At 44.3% G+C, this 22,084-nt stretch overlaps 5 protein-coding genes across 6 annotated transcripts in view; 3 read left to right on the top strand and 2 right to left on the bottom strand.

Annotated features, from left to right (window-relative positions):
• Positions 1-66: 66 nt before the first annotated feature.
• Positions 67-5,998, bottom strand: FAM228B (family with sequence similarity 228 member B). Its single transcript, XM_015859543.2, has 9 exons — positions 5,652-5,998; positions 4,824-4,922; positions 4,380-4,499; positions 3,760-3,834; positions 2,963-3,160; positions 1,394-1,471; positions 923-1,010; positions 710-836; positions 67-245 (listed from the first exon to the last, which is right to left on the bottom strand). Exons 2-9 carry the CDS (start codon positions 4,908-4,910, stop codon positions 209-211), a joined length of 810 nt encoding a protein of 269 aa, XP_015715029.1. The 5' UTR covers positions 4,911-4,922; positions 5,652-5,998; the 3' UTR covers positions 67-208.
• On the top strand, positions 5,890-9,045 carry PFN4 (profilin family member 4). The gene is made up of 5 exons (XM_015859544.2): positions 5,890-6,000; positions 6,126-6,255; positions 6,558-6,695; positions 7,092-7,197; positions 8,586-9,045. Exons 2-5 carry the CDS (start codon positions 6,139-6,141, stop codon positions 8,612-8,614), a joined length of 390 nt encoding a protein of 129 aa, XP_015715030.1. The 5' UTR covers positions 5,890-6,000; positions 6,126-6,138; the 3' UTR covers positions 8,615-9,045.
• Positions 9,046-9,732: 687 nt separating this feature from the next.
• Positions 9,733-14,716, top strand: TP53I3 (tumor protein p53 inducible protein 3). Of its 2 annotated transcripts, none has more exons than XM_015859560.2 (6): positions 9,733-10,563; positions 11,691-11,833; positions 12,406-12,673; positions 13,216-13,428; positions 13,785-13,981; positions 14,347-14,716. In XM_015859560.2, the coding sequence occupies exons 2-6, from the start codon at positions 11,696-11,698 to the stop codon at positions 14,536-14,538; spliced, it is 1,008 nt and encodes a 335-aa protein (XP_015715046.1). In that variant the 5' UTR covers positions 9,733-10,563; positions 11,691-11,695; the 3' UTR covers positions 14,539-14,716. The 2 variants fall into 2 exon arrangements, with proteins under 2 accessions (XP_015715046.1, XP_015715045.1); XM_015859559.2 differs by having other exon boundaries at positions 9,736-10,559.
• A 233-nt stretch (positions 14,717-14,949) lies between these two features.
• On the top strand, positions 14,950-17,266 carry SF3B6 (splicing factor 3b subunit 6). Its single transcript, XM_015859562.1, has 4 exons — positions 14,950-15,086; positions 15,266-15,384; positions 16,470-16,608; positions 16,724-17,266. Exons 1-4 carry the CDS (start codon positions 15,057-15,059, stop codon positions 16,811-16,813), a joined length of 378 nt encoding a protein of 125 aa, XP_015715048.1. The 5' UTR covers positions 14,950-15,056; the 3' UTR covers positions 16,814-17,266.
• A 2,879-nt stretch (positions 17,267-20,145) lies between these two features.
• Positions 20,146-22,084, bottom strand: part of FKBP1B (FKBP prolyl isomerase 1B) — a 39,256-nt gene continuing 37,317 nt past the window's right edge. Inside the window, exon 4 of the mRNA XM_015859563.2 lies at positions 20,146-20,855. Coding sequence (XP_015715049.1) covers positions 20,727-20,855 — 129 coding nt within the window. The 3' untranslated portion in view covers positions 20,146-20,726. The remainder of the gene's footprint in view (positions 20,856-22,084) is intronic.

The raw sequence follows: 22,084 nt of genomic DNA, 5'->3' as shown, positions 1-22,084 counted from the left end.
TGCTGGAAGTAACAGTAGCAGTATCTCATACATTTCTTTGACTGCTGGGTAACAGTACTGCAGAAGCACTGCTTTAAGACAATGAGTTTATTGCAGTTCTGCAGTAAGACTTGGCTCACTGTCACTTGCTTTGGCAGAAGTGTGTTTTGCAGGCAGTACCTTCTGATGGCTGTGCTTGCCACTGCAGTGAGCTGGAGGACAGGCGATGTCATTTGCTCTCGCTGTCTTTGTGGTGGTCCATGACTCTTCAAACAGAAATAAAAACTATTGTCAGTCAACATAAGAGCAAGGCTGCCATCGCCCAGCACAGCTTCCTGCAGTAGCTCTTTCCCACACTGAGTTACTCCAGGAAATGTTTGTCTTTGTGACGGGTTTCCTTTCTAGAACTTGCTGTTAGCCCATAACTGCTCTAACAATTATGCTGGACAAAGGCTCAGGCCAGCAAGAGGCATAAAGCTCCACATCATGGGCTCAGGGGAGAGAGTGAGCCCGCTTCAAGGACATCTGGCTCCCAGCTGAGCTTTGATGTTATTGTCACTGTGGAGCAGGACTTCCTTTAACTGTTGTGCACTGCACCAGCAGGCCCAGAGAGCTTTCAAAAGGAGGTGAATCAGAGCACTGGCACTGTTTTGTCAAATACTTTACTATGCGGCCAAACAAGAGAGGCTTTGCCTGATGTAACTCCTCTCAAGAACACACCAGCTCTTACCTCTTTCGGTGGAACTCACTAGCAATGTAGTTGTATGGAACCTTCAGCCATTCGATCGCATTCATTTGCTGCCGGCCCAGGGGAAGCAGGGGCAGCTCCTGCAGCTCTCTGATAGAGCACGGTCTCCCTGATGGAACAGAAGATACTCACTAAGGGAGGGGGAGCTTCCCCCAGTGTGAAAAGTTCCCAAGGGATACTGATGATGTAACATACCTGTCTCACACCGCTTGACAATGCCTGCCTCAATAAACTTTTTCTGAACATCTTGTAACAGAGGATCCTGTAAAGCTGGGATTGAAACCTGTGACAGAGACAAAAATTTCAAGTTTAAGCACTTAGACGAGGATTTTATGAGTGTCTCAAAGACCAAAGTCAGACAAATGTAAACTTCGAGATACTGTTGGTTACCAGGGAGAAGCATCAACTTCAGTTTTTATGAACAAAAAGATGAGGCACAGGCCTAGTTCTTAGAAATGCTGAGCATTGCAGCTCCTCGTGCAGACCACATCACAGTCTGCACTGTCACCAACAATGAGATGCAGGTGGTCCTGGGGGCTCACAGCAGCCAGGAAGGATTTAGAGTTGCATGATGTGGATTTGTGTCTGAGTCCTTCCTACCTCTCCCACCCGGTACACAAGGCTTTGGTGCATCTGATATGATCTTTATAGCATAAACCACCCCACCTTCCAGCAGTCTGTGCACGTCTTCAGGAACAATGGGTCATATTCTGATGGGTCGTAAGTTTCCAAAGCCACATAGCCCTGCAGGAGAAGCAGGTTACATTGTAGTGTAACAGGCAATACCTCCATCCATTTTAACTGAATGCGGGCATACATACATTATAAGTACTTTCATGAAGCATCCAGACATATTTACAAACTAAAAGGTTAATTATTACTAGGGCAGTCCAGGTAGTGGAAATTCTGTTCAAGGACAGGTTTTGACAAGAGGAGGAAATGGATCTTAAGGGGAAAAAAAAGTAAAAAGAAAGTGACTAAGCCCCACCAGCCTCATTTTTCCCTTTAAATGAAGGTTTCCAGCTTTCCTGTGGATGCAGTTTGCCAGGGGTCACAGCAAGGAAGGGATGCAGCCTTTGGCTCTCTGGATCTCTGCCCTATACACTTCTTTTTGGAGGTCATGCTTGGAACAGGTCAGTGGGGCTGCAATGTAAGACCAAACCAAACCAACCAACCACCCCAAAGCCCTGGGATCTAGAATAAGTGTAAGAAATCACTGTATTGAAGCCCCTGCAGTGTTCAAGTGAATCAGGCCATCAGGTCTGCTGCTCCAGGCACTCACTGAGCACCTGGGCAGCCCCATGGGGCCTGAGCTGCTGCTGAAAGCAAACACTGCTCAGGCATGTCACACAGCAGCTTCTCTCACCTTCTGCAAAACTTTAAGGCCTAACATGCCTTGATTTGCGAAGTTTTAGTGCCACCCCTTGGTTAATTACTGTATATCACTTTTGGTCATTGGTGATGTGATTGTTTGGGGTAAAAAACACTCCAGTGCAACAGCCACTGTGTTCAAAGGTCTCCCAGCAAAGTCCTGACCCAACACAGGGGTTTGCAAGATGCACTGATGCCAGATGTGCACAGTACACCTAACAGATCCAAGTACCAGGACTTGGGCTGAAAGACTGATTCAGCCTCTCATCATTAAGCGCAGTTTAAATGCATGGATCTTTCACATCAGACTTCTGAAGAATAGGTTGTTTGCTCTCATTTCAACACCACAGCTCTCACAGTGTTCTCATTTCTGGATAGAAAGCTTGTTTACTGTCTCATAAATCCACCGTGCACTGGTTTCCACTGACAACAAAAGCCTGCCCTATATAAAATACTACACTATTTGTGGTAGATGATCTGACTGCCCTTATTGCTCTTGATATCCAAGTCGGAGATGCAGAAAGCTGAGTCGTGAAATCTCTTAAAGAATTATATGAAATTCGGAGCAACAAGAAGAAGCATTTCCTACAGTGACTGCTGGCCTTTGCTTTGATGGAATGAAATCCAGTTTCACCATTCTCAGAACCCAGTGTGTGCTCAGTGCACGGAGCACAGCGATTGCTTTTATCTGATGGTGAATTTGAACAGCTGGCTGGAATGATGTATGCCACAATTAGAGATCCTCAGGCAGCGTTATAAATAAGGCACAGTGGAACACCAAGCTGGTCAACTAATAGCAAATAGCTGCCATGGCCCCAGTATTGTCCACAACCCATCCCATGGCAGAAATTTGTATCTTGGTACCTTCTTTTTACAGTAGTTTAAATAGAGAGAAAGTTGTTCGTCCATCCTCTTCTGTATTTCTTTCCTCGACTGCCTATCCATTTTGTCCTTGATTTTCCACAGCAACGGCTCTGAAACATCCTCAAGCCACTTCTTGTATAGAAGCTCCTTCTTTCTTAGATGTAAGAAATCCTGGTGCCTCAAATAGCTGTCCACCTCCTGTATGAAAAGTGTAAAAATAAGCACACAACACATCAGCCAAACAAACACCTTAATGAGTCCATGGATAAAGTTATGCAGCATGGCCGACCTGATCGGATTGGGCGCTGCTGCCTTCCTTGCCAGCCCTCCCTTCTGCTCCTCCCTCTCTCCTCTTGGCTCCAACCCCTTCCTTGCATGGGCTCCAGCAGCCACACTCTGTGTTTATTTAACCATTATGCAGTACTGGCTGAAAACTATTCTTTTTTTTTTTTTTCTTTTTTTCTTTTTCCACCAGGTTATTGGGAAAAGGATTTTCTTCCTCCAGCAGTGGCAGTCAGTCTGCTGGATCGGGTCAGCCCTGCTATCCATCATTTACAGTCTCACCACCATCCATCTCATCCACAAAACGAAAGTTAGGTGCAAACAGGCACTCAGCCACTGAAGAGACAACTGCGAAACTCCTATTTAGGAGTCCTGTCTTCAGGAAGTCAGAAAGATGTATTTCTGAATTTAGTTTTCTGAGAATGTAGACATTTTATCATAATTCACTGATGGAGATAAAGGCTTTTACATACAGAAAACCAACAGCAAGCAAGAGAAAAGAGTTCATTTCTTACTCTCACAAAGTAGTTTTCTCTGTCTAAGATGGACTGAGCAGAAGTGATAATGTCTCTGCTTTCATCAGGAGCCACCTGACAGAACAACACAAAAACACATGAAGTAAAAGCAGGAGTTACAGCAGCAGTCAGAATTACCTCAGATCAAAATAATTACTGGTGCTGGGATTTAAGGCATGTTACACCCTACCACTGCTGGCAGAACAGCACAGATCTCTGTGAACCTTGCTCTGAACAGATAGATTAAACTCAAGTTATGTTTTGGAAGGACTAAAGTGCTCATGTTCATTGTGATCAGCCCATACACCTCTTTGGATGCTCCTCACTGGGGCTGCACCACCACTTGATCCAGGTCACTTCCTCAAGTGTGTCCAAAACAAACAACAAAAAACCCAAAATCAAATAAACCCCAAAATGTAGGTTTCATGTGAAAGCTTTCTGAATGTCATGGGACTCAATAAAGCTGTCTCAAAGTGCTCAGTAAAACCCACCAGATTCATATTTTCAGTTATTTGTTCTCTCCCATGACAAACGTAACTCAGATATACAGAGCTCTGCAAACAACCATCTTTTATTTCTCCCTTCATCCCTTCCATTCTGTTCCACTCCTCCACTCATACCTTCCCGCGATAGAAGTCCTTCTGTGTCAGCCAGTATCTGCTAGTATTTGTCTTCCCAAAGAATCTACTGCAGTCAAAAGTATTTGCTGTGTTGCTCCTTGCTGGTGCTGTGGGGCACCTCTGGATAAATAAATAATAATAATAAAAAGGTCTGCATGAAAAACATCTACCTGCTTCATAAAGATCAGGTTCTTATCTAGGTTCCAGACTACAGGAACACCATACTGCCTTGCAAACCTCATTCTGCCAGGACAGGAGCTACAAGAAAACATCATTCTAGCAGTTCTCTGCAGTACTTCAGAAGAGATCATTTCATACACATGAAACAGAAGTACTGGCGATAGGGATATCCCAGCCTTGGCTTCTCAGTTATGCACGGGTTTCATGTTTCACTTTGGTTCTTTGCATTAGAATTCACAGCTGAGGGAATGCAGAGTTGCTCACCTTGCACAGCTTTCGCTGACCGAGTTCTGCTACAGGTAATGGACCCGTAGCTCGGGGAGTTTTCTCTGAGCAATCCGCAGTACGCATTGCTGGGGGAGGCTGCAAGAAGCATCAAAGTTCAGCCAGTCCAACCATCCACCTATCACCAATATTTCCTACTAATAAATTGCCTCTTGCTTCAGGAGTTCTGCCCAAATTCCCTTATACATGAGGTTCAGTTCTCTCAAAAGCCCATCCTCATAAAAGCCTTTACCTACCTGCAGGCTCACAAACAGCCATTGAATGGTCTAGGTTGGACCAAACCCCTTAAGATCAAGGCCAGCCACAACACATTTGATATACGTTATAAAAACCATATATACACTTGTTAGCAATGCACTGAATTCTGTCAGCCACGCAAAGGAAGATAGAGGATTAAGAATTCAACTTACAACCTGACACATAACTGCTCATGTGGTAAAGTAAGATTACTTGTGTTTGGGTGTACCCGCCAAATCCTCACACAGAAGGGGATTTGCTGGTTAAAAATCTGCCATGCTCAAGTATATTTTTTACCCCCCTGAGAAAAGAAACACTCCTTATACGGAGAAAACTTTATGTATTCAAACCCACTGGCATGAGAACTTCGCTATATTTAAAACATATGAAGTTCTATGACAGTCTTTCCTCTAAAACCTTTCACTGAAGGACTCAGCAATGGCCCCACCACAGCACCACCTCAACTGTAGTAGAGCTGGGGCGGTTGAAAATGGCACCGCCCCTCTCGTTCTCATCACACCACCCCTTCCGTGTGTCCTTCCGCCTGACAAAATAGTCCCTCCCCACTACCTCCAGCCTCTCGGAAGAGGAGGGAACCCCCTCGGGACAGCAATTCGGGTCCCCGTCCGCAGGGCAGGCACACTGGCTGTCCCCCGGTCCGGAGAGGACAAGGCGGGGCAGAAGAACGACCAGATCCCTCCGCACACACCGCCTGCTACCCAGGGCAACACATAGCAACAGGAGGACCTTCCACCAATCAGAATGGGAGCGCCTTGCTGAGTGAGCCAATCGGGAGCCGAGCACGGCCCGCCTCCTGCGGTTGTGAGGAACAGAACCCAGAAGTACAAGTAACTTCAGAGGGGTTTGACAGGCTTGCAAAGAGGGTCCTTCTACTGCTGGTCTATTCTGCTGCTCTGAGGTTTGGGATTTTTGTTGGCTTACCTTGAGGGTTAGCGTTAATTGTGCCTAAATTCCCCACGCAGAATTTGGGTTTCCAGTTTAAAAGAGGACGAACGTTATTTATACAGCTGTTTCTTCTCGCAGAACTGAAGGCGAAATGTTCCAACTTCAGGTTTTGCTGAGGGAAGGCCTCATCAGAACAAAGCATGTGGAGAACGCAGCTGCCATCAGCATCTGTGAAAGGGAAGTCTGCGCTTCCACCTCTGGCTTCCATGTAAGAGATGGGAGCGACCTGCGGGGTGATGGCTGGTCAAGGCAGTGGTCTGGGCTGGGAGCTGTGCTGTGCTAGGATAGCACATGTGTGGCTCTGAGCCGTGCTTTCCTAATGTCTGTGACAGCACCACCGCCAAACAGTTCTTACAAGGGTATGTACAGTTACCCTTGGGATGCTCAGAAGGATGTGGTCAGAAGACTTGCTAACATAGCCCCCCTATCGAAGTAAGTGGGTGGGTGAAGAGCAGCTCATCACTGTGAAGACACGTTTTCGGTCCGTAACACTGTGCTGTTTGCACACAGGTGCCACCAGAGAACGCTATAAACCTCATCTATGCTTTCTACAAGAACTTGCTGCAAGTTAGAAAGGAAGGCCTCTACTTCATGCAGAAGCACTATAAGTGTGTCCGAGCAGATGAGGATTCCATCTATCTTAAAAATGTATGTTGACAGCTACCGCAGTCCTGAGAAGCTTGGAAGCCTCCTGTTTCCTTCTTTTACTGGCTAGTTGCTTTCACGTGTGTTTCTTTCCTTCTTTCTCCTGGTATCACTTTCCCAGCGGGTTGGGGAAACTTAGTGACATTGCTGTGCAATGATACGTTAATCACTGGGAGCAACACTGGGCATTACAGCATCTGAGTGACCTGCTTTAATGAGCAGCAGTCTTCAGAACATGCACAGCTACTGTTCTGTCTGCATCCTTTCTTAGGATTTGAGAGTATTTGTCTTTTTTTCCCCTCATGTATATTGGCAAAGGGAATGTCTATGAGTAGTAAATTTTAAGGCAATATGTACATGCATGCACCTAACTTTGTCTCTGCTGTCTGTGTTAACTAGGCAGATGGAGGCCTCATAGCGGTGAAGACAAATGCTTTCATCCTGATTGCTACGTACAGAGCGGGCATGCATGCCAGTGTGTGTGTGGAGGCTGTGGAGAAACTCGGTAAGACAAACAGCTGTACCTGTGTGTTTGTGTGTCAGTGGAGCCATTGACTGGCTCTGCTCTTGCTTCAAAAATGTATCTGACAGCGCATCAATCCTCAACATCTTGGTGACTTGAATGCAGCCATGGGTTACTGTTCTCCAGACATCCCACCATGATCCAAAGCCTTCATGGGTACAGACAGGCTGCAGGACTGTCTCTTGCCTTGGTCTTTGTGGCACATGTTTTTTGTTTGTTACTCTTAGACACAATGGAACCCAGCAGTCGCATTTCCTTGACCTCATATAATTAATGCTAAGCCCGTGTCTTAATGCACATCATAAGAGCATCATCTTCGATACTCTGATTCACATTCCACTTCTTCAGAGAACCATGAGTTTCCCCAAAGGTTTCAGACTTTCCTTCCATGTCTGTATGGATCTGAAGGCATCATTCAGCTGCTTCCTCTCATGTTTTGTTTCACAGCTTCAAAACACCTCTAACAACAATGCCTATTTTCTTCCCTCTTCTGCCAGAGTTCCCTTTGTGGGACTCCTCTTACATTCCCCTCTATCAGGTTCAGTATTTCAAAGACTTGGGGTTAAAATCTCATACTTTGTTCCCCATTTGAGAATACAGCAAAACATAGCCCTTCACAGACAAGTTTTCTCCACCTCAGATGTAGTTTTTTCACCGTGTGGAGGTGCTGGCAAGGATTATGCCAGGGAGATAAATAACAGATGCACATCCTATTGCTGTAGTGTATGGCTGACTATCAGGGATAAAATGATTTTATCACATCATCCAGATGGATCAGATGCCAAAGAGCAGATCCCAGGGTGGCCCTGATGTTCATCATGGAAAGAAAGGTATTTCTATACCTATGAGTACAGCCATCTCTTTTCACTGAATAGGAATGAGATTCCAGATCTATTGTGATCAGCGCTGTTTCTTGTCTAGGTGCCTACATGTAAGTGGAATTAATTTGTGTTTTGGAGCCTAAGCTGTTTAGTCTGCCATGAGCTGTAAGACTGACAGTAACAAATTCTTCATCAAACTTTCATGACGTGTTTCCAGGGCCAGATTTCCTGCGGTTTTGACAACATGAGTTTATTCTTTCTCTTCTGGATGATTTCTTTGTGAAAACAAAGCAGCATTAGCTTTTGCTTGTATCTTATTTTTGCAGATGATTTAGGTATGCAGTGGTCAGTGTTTATTTTGTAGAACAAATACCACATCTTTACAGGCATTAGGATTTTGACTGTGCAGTTATAAATAGTCTGTTCTTTCAAATAAAGTCTGAGGTGGGCTTGGACTTGAAAGAAGCATTTTCATTACAGCAGTTCTGTGTGTGATTTTCATCGTTGTTGATTGTTTCTTTTTGAATTTATCTCCTTGTGTTTTTATAGCGGATTACTTAAGGGAGAAGGGGAGATGAATCAGCAGAAAACTCCAACTCCATCAAGCTCGGAAGGACTGTTCACCAGGACAACCAGTGCAGAAATCTGACATATTGTCCAATTCCAACTTATAAAGCACCTGCTGTTTTACTTCATTCCAGCTGCAGAGTGGAGGCCCTTTCCTTCTGTTTTTCTTTCAAGAACTCCTGAAGGTTCACAGCTCCCCAGAGGAGCACCCTCTGCATGTGTCATCCAAGTTTCTGAACAGAGTTTAGAGTTATGTCCACAGGATTTGGCTTAAGATGCTTTCCTTAGTCTCTTGGATGCTGTCTTTTAGTTTGTTTCCAGATAAGAGGGTTATGAATCTTCCTGTGCAAAATAACTTCACTCATAGTGTTTCTCTACAGCATCACAGACTTTCAGATTGCTCTGTACATCTCTGAATATTAAAAACAGTACACATTTTTCATGTCTGTTTGCACTGTCACTGACTGCTATACAATATACTTTAACCTGCAGTGGGTTGTGAAGTTCTGTGAAGACTCAGGAGGAGAATCATTCAGGTTGGAAAAGACCACTAAGATCATCTAGTCCAACCACAACCCATCCCACCATGTCCCTCAGTGCCACATCTCCACAGTTCTTGAATGGTACAGAAGACAACTGAGGCTGTGGCTGTATTACCAGATGAAGAACAGGCTGAAGATCAGGTCCCGTGATCTTCTCATCTGCAGAAGCAAATATTTTATAGCTCTTGGAGTCATGTGAGAATAAACACATGGATAATGATAGGACAAGGGGAATGGTTTTTAACTGAAGTTTAGGTTAGATATTAGGAGGATTTTTTTCCACCCAGAGGGTGGTGACACACTGAGACAGGCTGCCCAAGGAAGCTGTGGATGCCCCATCCCTGCAGGCATTCAAGGCCAGGCTGGATGTGGCTCTGGGCAGCCTGGTCTGCTGGTTGGTGACCTTGCAAACAGCAGGGGGTTGAAACTCAATGATCATTGTGGTTCTTTTCGACCCAGGCCATTCTATGATTCTATGATTCAAACAATTTTTTAACTATACATGTATTTTTTAGTTTCAAATAAATGTTTAAGTGTCCAAATCCCAAAATTTCAATCAATATGAAAAAAAAAAGCCTCACAGAATAACTCCACACACAAACTGACATGAAAAATGATACTGTATCTAAATACTTTGAAATGACAGTTTTATTTCCTGACAACTCCCACATAATCAGGAGCTGGCAGGTGGGATGTGGATAAAGACATAATCTGAGGCATCTCCCACTGTGGGAAATGGCAAAGCTCAGCTGAGAGGTGAGATAAGGTGGCTGAACCAGCAGGTAGAAATGCAGTGGGTGGATGGAAGTGAGCCAGTAAGCTCTGAGAGCTACAGTCCCACAGGAGCTAGAGACAGATCTATATCATTAAGGGCTGTCACAGTTCATGTACCCTTCACACAGTGTGAGTAAATCCAGTCTGTGCTATTCACAGTTCAGAAATCCAAAGAGCACTTAAGTGCTTTGCCCAGGAAGCTCCGAATGCGCACAACCAGCCAATCAATGAAGAGCAGCAGCAGGGTAAAGGCATCAAACCTCCCTGCACGCTGGGGGCGTGTGTGGAATCTCTACATCGATGTCAAACGGAAAAGCAAATTCTGCTTCAATCCATGGAACAAAGCAGATCTATGGGGAGAAATAATAGCAAAATGTGCTAATATTGCTGACTCTGTTCAGGTCTTTCCCTCCAAGTAAAACACGACCTCATCTGATCGCACCCCTTGGGGAATAGCTGATTGCAAAGGCAGGGCCTGGGAGGAGGGAACCAGAGCTGACTGTTCCCATTGCACAACTCCTCTTCCTCGAAGGAAAAAGAGGGTCACAAACCTCGGCCAGGAACCACGCACCCCTGAACTGTTGTTTCAGGCCACCGCTGGCAGATCTGATCGTTTGAAGGTGCTGCATTTGAAAGCAACGTAGGTATTCATATCTCTGCTATGCATTTTAAAATCTATATGCATGCTTATTTTGGTGGACCTGCTTCCAGCAACAGAGCAGTCATACAAATGGGTTTGGTGGACTGTCGGAAGAGGGATGAAAACTTCTTTACCATCTGATTTTTAATTGATTATAGTGGAACAGGTTAAGAGGGGAGAAACGTGTATAGCGTGCTATCTAGGGGCCTTCCCATTACATTTCTATGCTGACAGATGAAAGCTGTCAGACTGGACTGAGTGGTTTAGCTGAAAACAAAACAAACAAAAAACCAGCCAGTCTCAGAACAAGAAACCTTAAAGTTACATTTTATGCCAATGATTGGTAACAGTTTTCAACTCACCATAAAGCAGCCACAGAGCACCACCCTGTGGGGAATTACATCCCTGGGCTTTAAGGTTTATCATTCCACATTTCCAGCTTTAAAACCAGTGTTTAAGTAAGCACTTTAGTGGTGCAGATAATGTAATGCAATTGACTTTGCAGAGGGCATGCAGCCCTATCACACAACTCTACTTACCTGAAGAGTAGAGTAGATCTGGACAACTCTACTTACCTGAAGAGTAGAGTAGAAACTCTACTTACCTTGCAGCGCATCCTGCGCATGTTTGTGCAGCAGATCTGTACTGCATTTATGTGCTGCAAAGTACAGGAAATAACACAGATTTTTCAATTCTTTCCTCTTCTGCTTCCACCCGGTACCCAGAGGGATGATTACTCCAGTTTGACTGAAACAGGCTTGACATCTCAGCCCATCTCAACAGCTGCTGGTGGCAAAACTGTGAGGTGTTACCTAAAAAGCTCTGCAATAGTAGGACCCTTTGCAGGAGTGAATCTTGCATGCAGCAGTCAGGAATCACCTGCTCAAGGAGGCAGGGAACATAAGCAGGAGGTTTTCAAAGCATCTCTTATCTTTCAGTCATGCTAACTCAACATTTCCTCAGGCAAGTCTTTCACCTTCAAACGGCTTCACAGTTTGTGTTGTCCATCTGCACTCCAGCACATGCCTCTGCCTTTCAGAGTTATAGGAGCTTAGCTGTACTGATTGTAGAGATATCCCACCTACACAGTATACCTGCATTCATGATGACGTTGACATCACTGGTTTTTAGGGAAGATGCTGGCAGTCCACTTTGATTGCCCAGGAGGCCCAGAAAATCTCTATGTGAAAGAAGTGATGAAACCACATCCAGGAGAAGGAGAAGTTCTTGTGAAGGTCTCTGCCAGTGCTCTGAATAGGGCTGATTTACTCCAGGTATGTGTATGTTAAGTGGGTTTATGCACCTGAAAACACCAACTTCTGAAGTCCCCATTTGAAGTCTTGACAGATCAGAAGAGTTAAGAGTGATTGGCCCCAGTGAAAATGCGGATGGGCAGTTCTTACAAGGAAATGCTCACAGGGCTGAAAGAAGAGGCGTTGACTGAGTAGATGAATGCTTTTATTTTGGTCCCTGCAATGCATGGAGACATGGAAAGACAGCTGTCTTTCAAGACAATGAGAGCTCTGGTCTTCCTGGATGCATAGACCGTTCCCTAATTTGAGCAGAAAACCGTGATCAGGAACTGAAAGCCACCCCCAATATGGATTGGGGTGGACAAAGGGAGCTTGCAACAAATCATATTTGCACAGTTTTAAGAATCAAATATACTTACTAAGGAAAAAGTGTTGCAAAAGGTCCTTAAATTACTGAAACATTTGCCCAGTCCAAACTCAGGATAAAATAAAAAGGCATGTAGGTAGGAAGTATGCAAATAAAATACCACAGGTTGTTATACTCACTGATGTGTGGCTTTTTCTTCCCTACCCTCTCTTCTGTTTTGTTTTAGAGGAGAGGGAAGTACCCTCCCCCCAAAGGATCAAGTGATATTTTAGGCTTAGAAGCAGCTGGGAGTGTGGCTGGGCTTGGACCTGGCTGCACCGGGCGGTGGAAGATTGGTGATGCAGTGATGGCTCTGCTCTCTGGAGGCGGCCAAGCTGAATATGTTACAGTACCTGAAGGCCACATTATGCCAGTTCCCAAAGATATGACTTTTATTCAGGCTGCAGCCATTCCTGAGGCCTGGTTAACAGCTTTTCAGCTGCTGCATTTTGTAGGTGAGAGGTGTACTTGTGAATCCATCCTGTCAAAATAGCTCACCTTCATTTCTGCTGTTAAATCCACCGATTGTTGCCTCCATCTGAATGTTGTTTGCCTTCAAAAAGTCTTTTCGCTGTCATTCCACTCACATTTTACCTATCTGGTCAGAATAAGGTATGAACTCACATGCTGAAATGCTGACCCGTAACACCATAATCTGCTGACTTCAGTAGAACCAATCCTTGTTACCCAAAACTTGAGGAATTTCTCCACTTCTGAGTGCCCAATTTCTCAACATTAATGTTCAGTGAGCGTGTTTTCTGTTGGCAGCAGTTTACCAAAGTCAGTAAAATGGAGTCCTATTTGCACACTGGGAGTTGTGTTCATTCTGGATTTATTGCTTTAATAAAGGACATGAGGTTGTAAATAGGACTCGGTGAACAAGGGCATCTCTGTAAGATTTCACTATTGTTATCTATTCAGTTTTTGCCACTTTGATCATGTTTTACTTGACAGATAATGCCCAAAGGGTAATCGTTTCCTTTATATCCTCCTTCAGGTAAAATACAGAAAGGGGAAACAGTGTTGATCCACGCTGGAGCTAGCGGGGTTGGTATGGCAGCCATTCAGCTGGTCAGACTGGCAAATGCTATTCCCATCGTGACAGCAGGAACTGAGGAGAAACTCAAAGCAACAACAAACGCTGGAGCAGCTGTAGGGTTCAACTACAAGAATGAAGACTTTAGTGAAAAGGTCTTGGCTTTCACCCAAGGTAAGAACCTCTGAGTGAAAGACACAGTTAAGAAATAGGGTGTATCTTCTAAAGCGTGTGTACATACACTCAGTTTCAACTGGGAGTTTCCATCATCTTTTCAAAAAGAAACATGCCAATCTTCTGTGCTCTCTTTGGTGCTGGAGAGGTTGGGAATCCAGTGGTATCAAATCTGCTTTACTACTCATGAGTTACTGCAGGTAACATAACATCCTGTTCAGGCTGTAAGACCTGCAAGAATAATTCTGTACCTAAAGAGAGAAAGGTGTTTTACTTTTGCTTGCCTGAGGTAATCCTACCTTTAATACAGCTCAATGATATTGCTGTTTCTTTTTTTCTTTCTGTTTCTACTTGAGGTTCTGGAGTAGATATTATTTTAGATTGTGTCGGTGGCTCTTACTGGGAGAAGAATCTCAGCTGCTTAAGAACTGATGGCCGGTGGGTTATTTATGGACTACTGAGTGGAGGTGAAGTTCACGGAGATTTGCTTGCAAGGCTGCTTTCCAAAAGAGGGAGCATCCATACAAGTCTATTAAGATCACGAGACAAGGAGGCAAGTAATGATGATCAACGTGTATATAGTTTCACCTTAAAATATGTGACATTTTTGAGAGTTTTCTTTTGATACTGGCTCTAAAGCAGAAAAAAAGAGTACCATCTTTAATTGTTATTACATAATTTAGAGAACAGTGCAAAATTACATTAGTTTCCTTTTTCTACCTCTATGAAGCACATTGTTTCAGTAACTAGAGCACCAGAGGGATACATTGGGCATACCTGGGACTTTTAAATATACTTAATGAGTATATTAAAGTAATGAGTAAAGATTTGTTCTAAGAAATAGAACTCGTGATCTGATGACTTAAGTCTGTTCAGTGAATGTGAATGAGATCTGCAAAATTCTTTATCTTTCTCCAGTATAAGGAGCAGCTGGTGAAAGCCTTCATAGAAAACGTGCTGCCATATTTCTCCGGAGGAGCCTCCCCACGTCTTCAGCCACTTGTTGACAGCGTTTACCCCCTGCACGAGATTGTGGAGGCACACAGGAAAATGGAAGAAAACAAGAACATTGGCAAAATTGTCATCGAAATGCCAGTGAAATCACCCTAAAGAAAGGCTCCCTACTGTAGTTGCTCGACACACAGGTGCACCACAGGTGCCTTAAAAGCAGGGATTCTGCAATTCCTGCTTCCAAACTGGAAATGATTTACTGTGGTCAGTGTCAAAAAATGAGGGCTAAAGGAAAGCCATAATTATGAGATACGTGAATAAAGAATTTCACACCGCAGATAACAGCGTATGACATCTTTACACAGGGAAAAACCACCACACATCCATCTCCACTCCTAATTTTGGGCTCAATTCTGTTTTTCCACAGCTTTCCAAGTCCCACGATTTCTACTATTCATAAGGCACAAAGCCAGCTCCGCCTCAACAAAATGGCGGCCACCACCGCTCCCCTCACACCACAGAAGGCGGGAATGAGGGCGGGGCCTTGGGCGGGAGGAGGGGCAGGCAGCACTTCCGGGAGGGCGCGCAACATCCGGGTCTCCCGCTAAGGACTGTGGCGTCTCAGGGCGGGCTGTTGTTTCTCTCTCAGGCCCGAGGCCCCTCGTTATCCCGGCGCCATGGCGATGCAAGCGGCTAAACGAGCCAACGTGAGTGCTCAGTCGAGGGGTGTGGGAGGGGGGCGGCCCTTCTGGGCCGAGCTCTCGCTTGGTAAAGTAACGTAAAGCCTATAGGTGATGGGCAATAGGGCTGAGATGTGGTAGGTAGGCTGTTAAGGCTTGAAGTGAGTTCTGTGTGTGTAATGTAACGTGTGTTGTTTCTGCTTCAGATCCGGCTGCCACCAGAGGTCAATCGGATCCTCTACATCAGGAATTTGCCGTATAAAATCACCGCGGAGGAGATGTATGATATTTTTGGGAAATACGGGCCCATTCGGCAAATCAGAGTGTAAGTAATGTTAGTTTTCTTTGAGAAGTTGAGGATTTAACTTATCCCAAAGCTTTGGGAGAGCTGTCAGGTGTCAGTATTCCTATTACAAGTGGTTTTTATAGCTGAAGAAGCTGAGTGGGCTTCAGCAGCATCCCTGTGTGCTGAAGGGGCACGTAATAGTGTTTCTGTTGTGCATCAGTTTGTTGGTGGACAGAATGGTCCTGGTAGGTATGTTGGAAAAGCTTAAACCTTGTCTGAATGAGCTGAGCTCTGATATTCCTTGCTCTCCTGAGCACTGTGCCATGGATCTAACTGTACTTTGATGTGGTTAATGCTGTGTTCCAAGTTTCAGGCAGAAAGTGATGGCTCAGTGCAAAGGACAAAGTGAGTTCTCTGTGTAGAGTTAGTCTCATTAAGCATGAACAGAGGGCAGTACTGGGGTGTGCTCCTGCATGCTGTATTGGAACATGAAGCTGGTGGGGTCTTATTAATACAGGGAAGAACAGGAAAAGGGCCTGGGGAAGGGTGAAAGAATGAGAGAGAGAGAGCTTAATTATTTTGCTTGGCTAAATAGGTGGGATTTGGGCTGTGAGGGCAGCTGCCATCCACCAGTATCCTCTGGGCTCCTTCAGCAGGGCTGTGCTCAATCATTTCTTTCCCTATTATTGGTAGTGAACTCTCTTTGTAATTCTTCTTCTCCTTTGTGCAGTTTTTATCCTTTTGGTTTGCATACACACCATGGTGTGGGCATGTGATGTTGTTTGTTGAGGTTCATTCCTAAGTCAGCTTCTAAGAAAAGGTTCTTGTGATTCCTGACTTGGCTGTAACTGTCTTTTAGCTGAGATCCTGTGGCTGTGTAAGCTCTGTCATTTCTCAGAGCTGGTTAGTGTGATGTGCCCAGACGTGTCTCCTGCTCTTCAGGCAAAGGAAATTGAATTGATGGGCTGATGATAAGTGATGGTGGTGCAGCTGAACCAGCTTGCATCAGTGTATCTGTACTGTGCTAAGAACTGTTCTGTCTCAGTCAGTGCTGAATATTAATAGAGTCCTGTTCATTCTCTCATAGAGTTTGATATTAATGCTTGTTAACACTTGCTCTGCAGTGGAAACACTCCAGAAACGAGAGGAACAGCCTATGTAGTCTATGAAGACATCTTTGATGCCAAAAATGCTTGTGATCACCTGTCGGGATTCAACGTGTGCAACAGATACCTTGTCGTTTTGTACTATAATGCAAACAGGGTAAGTGCACTGGATTTTCTTTGTTACCTTTGAAGATGTTCAGCAGTTGATGGGAAATAACATGCCTTAAGATGCAGTTTTTCATATGTATTTTATCATTTCCCTTAATTTACAGGCATTCCAGAAGATGGACACAAAGAAGAAAGAAGAACAGCTTAAACTTCTCAAAGAAAAATATGGAATAAATACAGACCCACCGAAATAAACTGATGTTCTTGAAAAACTGTTCTCCAGACCTTCTGCTGTGCTTTGAAACTAAGTAAGGTTTCCAAGTAAGGTTTCCCATTGAAGCATAACTTACTGTTTTTAATAGGCTGTAATATGAATCTTTAGATCAGTTGAATAGATGTGAAACATCACAACATCTGCTATAAGATTAAATCCCCTGATGGGACACAACTTTCCCTGTGTTGTAAGGGCTTGGATGGGTAATTGCTGTGTAACCACAGTCCTGTTTAGGGCAGGGCCTTGTAAGATGGGACCAAATCAAGCAGTTCTGACCTGCTGCTCCCCAGCCTCCAGGGCTGACTTTTTAAACATGGTAGCCAGCTGATGCAGAAGAGTTTCAAGGGCTCTGTATGAACTCTCTCTGTATTTCACTTGCTACTTCTAAAAATGGATTAAATGCAAGTAAACAGGACCCTGCTTTTTTGCTTGCTGTTTGTGTATGGTTTGATTCTTCTTCATATTTACATATTGTATACAACTCAAGGTGCCTTTTTCTTCCTGGAAATGTTTGATGGAGCGTTGAGGTTTAACCCAGCAGGTGGCTGAGCACCACAGTTGTTCCCTCACCCCCTGCTTCCCAGTGACATGAGGGGGAGAATCGAAAGGAAAAACTCATGGATTGAGGTAAAAGTATATCCTAAGCTGCAGAAAAGGATAATAGTTATGATAAATACATAGATGTGCACTTACATAACAAGTGATGCACAAGCAATTGTCCACTACCTGCCAACCAAGGCCCAGCTGGTCCTCTGAGCAGCGGCAGAGAGCAAGATAAACTCCCAACCCCTTCAGAACTCCATCTGTGTGATGTTCCAGGGTATGGAAATCCCTTTGGATTCAGTCAGCTGTCATTGATCTGTTCCCTCCCAGCTCCTTGGGTCCTTCACTGAGAAGGGCTTTGGCTCTGTACAGTGTTGCTTAGCAGTGACTATAAACATCAGTGTGTTATCAGTGCTTGTTTTTCTCCTAGAACAAAACCACAGCATCATACCAGACCCTATGAAGAGATCAATTTTGTTCCAGCTGAAACCAAGACAAGGAGGCTTAGCCTGTTAGGCTGCTGTTTGCTAGAAACAAAGCTAAATCTACATTTATAATGGATATTCATCTACAAATGCAAAGTGAGTGGCCATGTGAAGGAATCCAACTGTTTAGGTGATGTCTGTCAAGTTACCTTGTTCCCAGTGATAAGGCCAGAGCAGGTGAGCTGCTGTGAGATACTCCTGCTCTAACAGCTCTCGTTGCTGTGTGGCTGAGGATGCTGGAAGAGATTTGGAAGTGTACCAGCTCTGCACTGAAGTCAGAGCAACTGGAATGAAGTTAATGCCTTCAATATTAAGTAGAGAACACAGGACCAAAGCAAGGCGGTAGATAATGGTGGTAACTTAAGATAACATGAAATGTGACTAATAAAGTTCAGGTGGAGTAGAAGGGTTGTAGTAGCCAGCAGGGGGAAAATAAATGGGGATTTAATTATTTCTCGAAATATCAGCATTCATTGGATGGTCCCTGCCAACCCAAGCCATCCTGCCATTCATTCTAAATCCCTGCTGCCACTGTGGCTTTCTGACTTGCTCAACTCTCTCCTGCTTCCCCACCCGATGCATCTGTGATGTGCATGTGTTTAACTGTGAAGGGGCAGCGATCTGTTTCATCTGCTTCATACTTACACAATTGGTTACTTCTCCTGTGTCAGCTTGGTTAAGTGGTCCAACCCGTGAGGTTAACACAAATCTTAAGTTGTTCAGGCAAAACCAGCTCGCCTTAAAATGTTTAAATGAATGAAATCTTATGGGAGACTTCTGTGTGACCTGCCACAGCTTGGTAAAGGTTGGAGGGAGGCCCATGAACACGTGCTTTACACAAGCTGTTGGGTGTTTAGACGGCTCTTGGCTGTAACAAGAACTGGATTGATGCTTTAATAAATAATGATAAATGCTGGTAATAACCCACTGAAGTGCTAATAAGGGAACCCGTTCTGTCGGCCTTGTTTAAAATCATGTGCAAATAGCGCATTCCATCTGTCAATAGCACACAGCGTGTTGCCTGCTCTGTAGCGCCTGTTTTGATGAGGATTTGGTGCTGCTTGAAAAAATACATCTAAAAAGCAATTCTATAGGGTAATAAGATTAATAAAAATTCCTTCAATGAATCCTCAAGATCAGCAGCTTTTGATATCTCCGAGAGCTCAGCTGCTGCCTTTCATTAAATATTCCATTTCATACTTTTCCTTCTAGTGTCTGTTTGGGGCTTTCGATTTCCCTATACGTGGAAAATGAAATCATAATTTGTACCTGCAAGACAGAGGGAATGGAAATGGAATGCCCGGAGGATTGTTTTGATGAGGTCTGCTCAAGATTTTGTTTGAAATGTAATATCAAAGGATGAGGAAATGAGTTCAGTTATATGAATGGCAGAAGGGGCAGCAAATAAGGCAGATGTTACCAGCCTCACAGTCTGCATCTGTGCTGGTTTTTTGTGTGTGCTCACTTTCTATTTAATTTTTCAGGAAGTAGGGCATGAAATTAAGCCTGGAAGGTCATTTTTTACCCATTTATCTTGTTTAGAAACCAGTAACAAGAGCAGATCTGATTACACAGGCGGCAACTGTAAATTTTTTCCCAATCCATTATATGGCGGCAATAATTATATGTACAGTGTTGATCGATGATACAATTAAATAAATTAACACATTTGCAGTCAAATGAAGAGCTGGAGATTACATTTCCTTGAAGACTTAATTTCCCCGAGTATCACAAAGCACAATTAGTTTTCCTTTCACATTTTTTTTTTTTTTAATGAATTTGGCAGGAAAGATGTAATAATCTCTGCTTCCAACAAAGGTCTCTGAAGGGAGAGAGTGATGAAGGAGAGAGCTTCATCAAGCAGCTGTTACAAGGGTTTTACAGACTCCTGATGACAGCGTTGCAAAGCTGAGGGCAACGGGAAAGGTGAGTGCATAGCAGCTCTATGGATGGAGGTGAAAGGGCTGTGATCAGCTCTTACAGCCCATCAGGAACGCAATGCTCACTGATCAGAAGCCCAGCAGAAGTGGAAATGGAGAGCGATGCCCTCATTTAAAACCATTCCCCCTTGTCCTATCACTGTCCACACTCACAAACAGCCATTCCCTCTCTTGTTTATACGCTCCTTTCAAGTACTGGAAAGCCACAATGAGGTCTCCCCAGAGCCTTCTCTTCTCCAAGCTAAACAAGCCCAGTTCCCTCAACCTCTCTTCACGTTTATCTGGAGAACTTTCACCAAAACGAATTGCGATGGCCGACGGAAAGCAGGAAGAAAGAAAACAGAAACTGTAAAGTATCAAGGTTTTATTGTTTATATATATACGTCATTCTTAAATGAGACAGTATTGTTTAAAACAGCAGCAAGCAGAACGTACAAGTTGAGAAAAGTGGCAGCGCAGGTAACTCTGTTTGGCTAATGCCCGTTCATGTACAAGGCGTACACTGGAGTTTTTGAGCACCTTTTGTGTTTTGTTTTCTTTTTCTTGGTTTAAGTGTACAGTAAGGCAGTGGTTTTTCAATAAGGAATATATGTATATATATATATATTTATATTTATATATATTTTCAATCATCACTGTGAATTCTCATCACATGCAGATTAAATAAAATGTACAACTTGAGAATGTTACAACAGCAGACATCTTGCCCAAAGCAAAGCTTCCAATGAAAGGCAAATATGGACACCACAAAGTCTAAGAAGAAAGGAGAAAGAAAGGCTTAAGAAACCTAATGGCAGGCGCTACTGATATGACAGCTTGAGCAGGAAGATTAGGATTCCAGTGAAGATCTCCCCCGCTGCTGGGAGGGTGAGAAGGAAGGGATGGTTATGGAGAGGTGCCTCCAAGCCAGTTCCCACTAGAAGACTCACTCCAACCTGAGAAGCTCCACATCAAAGAGGAGCGTGGCATTGGGAGGGATGACCCCAGGGTGGCCTGTGGCTCCGTAGGCCATCTCAGGTGTGCAGGTCAGCTTTGCTCTTTGTCCTAAGCTCATCTGGTTTTTGGATGGTGGAGATAGAAGAAGACAAGATAAAACACAGTATTAGCAGGTAGACAGAACAGAGCACTACGTGGCAGACTTACAAAACTGAGGATATTCAGGATGGTCAAATTCATCTTTTAGCACTTCAAGAAAGGATCACATTCCAACCCCACTGCACGGACAGGGCCACCAACCTCCATCACACTAAGGCAGCATTTGCAGAATGCAGCTGAAGTTGTGAGAGTAGATAACCTCACTGGTCTCTGCAGGGTTTGGCACTGGTCTCTGGTGCTCTGGTGGGTCCCTACCAATAAGATAGCTGGTACATCACCAATAGACCTTAAGCACGGGGCAACCTTGAGCTGTCAGAAGTTGAGCACAGAATAGCAGCTGCTGCCGCCATCTCACCAAGGTCTAAACCAAGGTCTGGAAAACTGAAATGCTCAATGCAGTGAATTAACCTTTTCCCACATGCCTTGTGTCAGTCACGCTCCCCAAAGACTCAAAAACTCTGAGGTGGAAGGAGACAGCCACGAGTTTAACGTAGTGATCCACTAGGAGGAGCAGGAGGGCAGCATGTGGCCACACTGCTGGAATAGAGTTAGGCCAGAGTAATGAAGAGACAGGAGGTTGGTGAGAGTCTATTCAAGGCAGAGACAAGACCAGTTCACACAGAGCTTGCTGCCAGAGCTTTACCTGTACTGGCTTCTGAATAGGATAAAAGCAAGCCCAAGTGAACTTAAATGCACTTTTGGGTTCCTTCCCTTTGTAGGGCTCCTTGTCAACAAGAGGTGGATGAAAAATCATGGAACTATTTGCAAGCAGTCCTGCTGCTGGCCCTCTTGAAACCCTTTTGTTGTTCTCCTCTATTCAGACCAGCGATTCTGCATTACAAGCACTCAGCACATGGGGGCCCTGAGCTCTCCTTGGGTATTATTGCAAAACAAATAGCAAAGGGTGCCACCTAAATGTTAGAGCAGAAGGTGGATATTTATCAGACTCCAGGGTTCCTCAGATGGACCTGTTCCCTTCTCTGCTTGGAGAGAAGCTTGTGTTGCTTTCTCCTGGAGCTGGAAACCACGTTCTTTTCCTTTCCTCTCCAAGCAAGCCTGGCTGCATCATTCATCACTGGATTGTTTCTCATTTTGCATCCTTTCCTTCTCTGTATTTAAGTGTAAGAATTTGCTCCTGTCAATAACATTGAAGCCATTTCCTCCTATTCTGAGCTTCAGAAGTCAGAA

This window comes from Coturnix japonica, chromosome 3 (assembly GCF_001577835.2).
Source record: "Coturnix japonica isolate 7356 chromosome 3, Coturnix japonica 2.1, whole genome shotgun sequence".
Taxonomy (NCBI): Eukaryota; Metazoa; Chordata; class Aves; order Galliformes; family Phasianidae; genus Coturnix; species Coturnix japonica.
Note: the sequence above shows the minus strand (reverse complement) of the source record. Positions and strands in the feature narration are given on the sequence as shown.

Excerpts from the sequence above, each read along its gene's own strand:
- FAM228B (XM_015859543.2), bottom strand. The coding sequence starts at position 4,910 with ATGCGTACTGCGGATTGCTCAGAGAAAACTCCCCGAGCTACGGGTCCA. Across the intron at positions 3,835-4,379 it reads AGGACTTCTATCGCGGGAAG|GTGGCTCCTGATGAAAGCAG; the intron begins GTATGAGTGGAG and ends TTGTTCTGTCAG. Across the intron at positions 1,011-1,393 it reads CGTGCACAGACTGCTGGAAG|GTTTCAATCCCAGCTTTACA; the intron begins GTGGGGTGGTTT and ends TCTCTGTCACAG.
- PFN4 (XM_015859544.2), top strand. The coding sequence starts at position 6,139 with ATGTTCCAACTTCAGGTTTTGCTGAGGGAAGGCCTCATCAGAACAAAG. Across the intron at positions 6,256-6,557 it reads CTTCCACCTCTGGCTTCCAT|GTGCCACCAGAGAACGCTAT; the intron begins GTAAGAGATGGG and ends GTTTGCACACAG. Across the intron at positions 7,198-8,585 it reads GGAGGCTGTGGAGAAACTCG|CGGATTACTTAAGGGAGAAG; the intron begins GTAAGACAAACA and ends GTGTTTTTATAG.
- TP53I3 (XM_015859560.2), top strand. The coding sequence starts at position 11,696 with ATGCTGGCAGTCCACTTTGATTGCCCAGGAGGCCCAGAAAATCTCTAT. Across the intron at positions 11,834-12,405 it reads ATAGGGCTGATTTACTCCAG|AGGAGAGGGAAGTACCCTCC; the intron begins GTATGTGTATGT and ends GTTTTGTTTTAG. Across the intron at positions 13,429-13,784 it reads GGTCTTGGCTTTCACCCAAG|GTTCTGGAGTAGATATTATT; the intron begins GTAAGAACCTCT and ends TTTCTACTTGAG.
- SF3B6 (XM_015859562.1), top strand. The coding sequence starts at position 15,057 with ATGGCGATGCAAGCGGCTAAACGAGCCAAC. Across the intron at positions 15,385-16,469 it reads CCCATTCGGCAAATCAGAGT|TGGAAACACTCCAGAAACGA; the intron begins GTAAGTAATGTT and ends CTTGCTCTGCAG. Across the intron at positions 16,609-16,723 it reads TGTACTATAATGCAAACAGG|GCATTCCAGAAGATGGACAC; the intron begins GTAAGTGCACTG and ends CTTAATTTACAG.